The 4970-nt window shown below is 44.7% G+C and overlaps 1 protein-coding gene across 1 annotated transcript; it reads left to right on the top strand.

Moving 5' to 3' along the window:
- The first annotated feature begins 355 nt into the window (after nt 1-355).
- On the top strand, nt 356-3864 carry ERV3-1 (endogenous retrovirus group 3 member 1). The gene is given in 7 exon segments (XM_009275622.1): nt 356-661; nt 663-1170; nt 1173-1229; nt 1232-1378; nt 1381-1635; nt 1707-1861; nt 3565-3864. Coding segments are annotated over 7 exon segments (1728 nt in total).
- The last annotated feature ends 1106 nt before the right edge of the window (nt 3865-4970 follow it).

The raw sequence follows: 4970 nt of genomic DNA, 5'->3' as shown, positions 1-4970 counted from the left end.
GGTGGTGACTATCCTTGCAACTCTGTCCCTAATGCTTGCTTAACTTCTGTCTTTTTATTCCATTCTATCCTGTCGCTACTAACTTCTCTTTTCTACTTTTGATAATAAAAATCTGTCTTGGGTACACGGCATTTGACCTCATTTGTGTCTTAATCTTGCTCTCGGGATCATATCGAAACCTCTCCCAACATTGGATTGGGACATTAATTGGCATCACGGACAGGATCCCTTGAGACGAGAGTGCTGCACTGTTTCCCAAATACGTGAGACCTCTCAGGAAAGTAAGGGGTGCGGATTTGTGTTTGAAACTTATGTGCTGCCTTCCTGAGACGACTGCTTCCCCGCTTTATATAAGATGAATGATACTAAAAGTGCCCCTTTGGGGAGAGAAGTTTTGGTTGAATTCTTGGAAAAACATAATGCACGACCCTCTGTGCCCGGCGTAGACTGGGCTCGGGAAAATTGGTATAGTTTGCAGAGTGTGGTTGATCGAACGAATGCTTTGCAAAAGGATATGAGAATAAGATCAGGAAGGGGAAAATCGATTGTTTGTGCTGTTCTCGGTGCCAGTTTGGCCGCTGCTGTAGACGCTAGGGAACACTGTCGCATTGAGGAATCCCAAATTGGTGAATCCCTTCAAAGCCTTGTTCGGTCCTTGCAGGGGCCAAGTGGTGGAATTAAAGGAACAGCTTGAAAAAAAGAGAGGCCAGGTGAGACATCTGCAGACTGCTCTTAAGGAGCAACTCCTTGCAGGCAATGCCCATGAGGAAATATCCTCGAAGTCAGAAACTGGTTACCCGTTTGGCAACTTACAGGCAGCAAGAGAAAGAGTAGAGAAATTAGACCTGCCCTCGTTGCGACCCTTGGTTAAGACCGAGTGTGTTTATGATGATGATCAGGATCAGTTCCCACAAGTCGCAACCAAGAAGGTCCCCTATACCGCCACCGAGTTGACAAAGTTAAAAAAGGATTTTGGCTGAACTCCTAGGGAGTAGGAGACGGAGTATGTGTGGAGAATATCGTTATCTGGAGGGGATCAGATTTTCTTGAGTGAAAAGGAGGCGGAGGGGTATTGGGGACCGGGAGTATTTTTAACTACTGGAAATTATCGTGCCCCTTGGTCATTAACCCAGTGGGCAGCCTATTGGGTGGGGGGCTTGAACCCCTTGGAGGGGGGGATCCCCTCGCAATTACAAGGACTGTTGATCAATTGGTGGAAAGTGTGCAGAAAGAGCTTGTTTGCAGATGATGTATGATCGAAAGTTGGAGCCTAGGCAGGAGTCCCCGATGATGATGCCGGTAGACCCCAAACGAATGACTCCCCTTATAAGGGGACTCCCCGGTTCCCTGAAGCTGATTGATATACAATTACAGGGAAAATACAGGCAATGCCTCAAGGCAAGAGAGTTGCGGCTGCTTTAGAAGGACTTACGCCCAATCGGCACCGCTTGCCCCCGAATAGGAAGATGTGGACTTGGGGGGAGGTAGCCCAAGAATTGATTAATTACGGGCGCAAGTACGGCACCGTCAACCTTCCAGCCACTAAAGCAGACTCCAGGGGCCTGAGGCGAGCTGAAGTAAAAATGGTTCCGTGCCCTGGAGGTGATAGAATAACATCTCTTGTTAAATCACCTGGAGGGAGGGACATTCCAAATAAGTGCAATAGCCTGTGCACAAAGGGATGGCAAAAGGGGATCCGCGGGATTTATCACCTGGAGGGAGGGACATTCCAAATAAGTGCAATAGCCTGTGCACAAAGGGATGGCAAAAGGGGATCCCGCGGGATTTAATGGACGGGTTGCCAACAGACAAGTTAGAAAAAATGGTGTCTGGATGGCCTGATAAGCTGACAGACAAAGAGGTGGGTTCCAAAAATACCACCCCCTGTGCACCCTCTTTAATTGACTTGTTAGAGACAAATGTCCCCTGAAACTTGGCGGGAAACTAGATCCTTCGCCCTCCGATGGAATGTATATTAGACAGCTCACTGAAAACAGCCGGGGTGATTTACTAATTACCGGCATCGTGGGGCCGAAACAAGTCCCGGTCACATTTTTGGTAGATACTGGGGTTCAAATTTCAGCTATTAAAACGAGAGATGCCACTAACTGTGGGGTTAAATTTTCTAAACCACATTTTGTCCAAAGGCCCCAACTATTACACCAGCCCCATACGGCCCTGATCATCCTAAAAATCTGTTGCATTTTCCAGGCCAACCAGTTTTGGTTGAACTCCCCACTGTGGGACCTGTACCCTTGGTACTGAAAACCCCCGCGAATAAGTATGCCTGGAAGGCAAAAGATGCTTACGGAAAGGAACATAAGATTAACACAAGGTGGATTATTCCATCTTTCTAACAATAACCTGCCTCCGGTTCCTTAAAATGAACCAAGTCTGCTTTTCCTTTCTTTTCCAGGTGGAGAGTCCAAAGCCAGTCAGAAGAAACACATGAAGCTGTTGATTGTCTGTGTGGTGCTGTCGGTGATTGCTTCATTAACATTCATAGGGTGTTTAATATACTATCATAAATGGTGTTGGGGTAAAAGAGGGGACCCTGATGGAAAAGAAAATTCTTGTATAGACACAGATTCTGAAAAAAAAAATCTGTAACATTCTAAGTCAAAGTGAAAGAAGCTGTTAATTTTCAGTTTGATATTTTTATTGGTGGTATTATTGGTTTTTATAGTTTGCTTGCTAATACATCTGAAAAGATGTTTTGGATGATGGGTATTGTCCTTGGCATAATGGGAAGCTCCTGCTCCCCCCCCTCTGACTCGTTGTGGCAAAATGAATTTATTGTTTTAGGTCAACAAGTGGCTAATGCCTTTAATCTCACTAACTGTTAGGTATGTGGAGAGCCATTTGGTCTAGAAAAATGGCCATGGACCTCCGTCCCCCTTTCTCCTAAATGGCTAGTGAGCAACTACAGCGAAGTCAGAAACGATACATACTGGGAGGAGGATCTCCTATCGCCCTGGACAATACAATACCCAACCAAAGGTGAATATTGCCTAAATCGAATGCAGGAAAGTGGCGTTTTTGTAGGGAATAGCAAATGTAACTGGACCTATACATATGGGAATTATTGTATCTCCTACGGAAACTGTAATAACACATGCAAGATGGGCATGGCGAGACAGTAACGGAACAGAAAAATTGTTTCGCACCTTCTGGTTGCTTTCCAACAAAACAGGCCCAACCCACTCTTCGAAATTCTATGGACCAGCCCTAAACGCCAGCGTAAATTGTGCATGGCAAAATAAAGAGGGGACATGGTCCTGTAATATCACGGATAGGCGTAATAGGTCAACCCTGTTATTTCATCCTCTGGGAGTACAGAATATAACATATTTCCAAATACCATGGACCCCCACAGGCTTGTTTGAAAATGGCACATGGACACTAAAAGGTTAGTATTATTATTAGTATTAGTATTATTAGTATTAGTATTATTAGTATTATTACTGGATCTGTGGACACATTGCATACAAACAATTGCCTAAAAATTGGACTGGGGTGTGTTATGTGGGGCTAGTTCGCCCCTTGTTCTTTTTACTCCTGGAGGATGAAGGCGACGGATTGGGTGTTAAGTTGTATGATGATCTCAATCGATATCGGCGGTCTATTGATACCTCTATAGCAGGTGGAAGTGGTCAAACTTGGGGCAAAGACAAGTGGACCCCTCAACGTATTATACAACATTATGGACCTGCCACCTGGAACTCCAACGAGTGGGCTAGTGGTGCTCGAGAACCTATCTATAACCTAAACTGCATTATTTGGTTGCAAGCCATTCTAGAGATTATTACTAACGAGACAGCCCGTGCCCTGGATCTATTAGCAGATCAGGCCACACAAATGTGAACAGCGATATTCCAACATCGCATGGTTCTCGATTACCTGCTAGCCGAAGAAGGGGGTGTTTGTGGTAAACTAAATGATTCCAACTGTTGCTTAAAAATTGATGACAGCGGTAAAATCGTTAAACAAATTACTGCAGGAATACGGAAACTGGCCCATGTTCCCGTCCAGTCATGGAAAGGCTGGGATATTGACTTGTTTTCCTGGCTCCCAGGCGGCCCATGGATTAAGTGAATTCTATTTTATTTGCTATGTGGATTTGCCATGTTGTTGTTTTTACCATGTATCATTCCGTGTCTTATACAGTTAATTCAACGTGTTGTAACTAATATGCAAGTTGTACCCACTGTTTCACCTGATGGTGTGAAGCAAATTCGCGCTGTGCGTCAGACAATGCCGTCAGTAGTGTGGATTTTATGAAATGCTCTTTTCTGGCCTTCTCTACATAACTATCTTTTCTTAAAACCACCATGGGTCCTAACGTATTTCCAAATACCATGGACTTCCACAGGCTTGTTTGAAAATGGCACATGGGCACTAAAAGGTCATTATTGGATCTGTGGACATCATGCATACAAACAATTGCCTAAAAATTGGACTGGGGTGTGTTATGTGGGGCTAGTTCGCCCCTTGTTCTTTTTACTCCTGGAGGATGAAGGCGACGGATTGGGTGTTAAGTTGTATGATGATCTCAATCGATATCGGCGGTCTATTGATACCTCTATAGCAGGTGGAAGTGGTCAAACTTGGGGCAAAGACAAGTGGACCCCTCAACGTATTATACAACATTATGGACCTGCCACCTGGAACTCCAACGAGTGGGCTAGTGGTGCTCGAGAACCTATCTATAACCTAAACTGCATTATTTGGTTGCAAGCCATTCTAGAGATTATTACTAACGAGACAGCCCGTGCCCTGGATCTATTAGCAGATCAGGCCACACAAATGTGAACAGCGATATTCCAACATCGCATGGTTCTCGATTACCTGCTAGCCGAAGAAGGGGGTGTTTGTGGTAAACTAAATGATTCCAACTGTTGCTTAAAAATTGATGACAGCGGTAAAATCGTTAAACAAATTACTGCAGGAATACGGAAACTGGCCCATGT

The sequence above is a fragment of the Aptenodytes forsteri genome, unplaced genomic scaffold, assembly GCF_000699145.1.
Source record: "Aptenodytes forsteri isolate BGI_AS27 unplaced genomic scaffold, ASM69914v1 Scaffold94, whole genome shotgun sequence".
Taxonomy (NCBI): domain Eukaryota; kingdom Metazoa; phylum Chordata; class Aves; order Sphenisciformes; family Spheniscidae; genus Aptenodytes; species Aptenodytes forsteri.
This window is presented reverse-complemented; position numbering and strand designations above follow the sequence as displayed.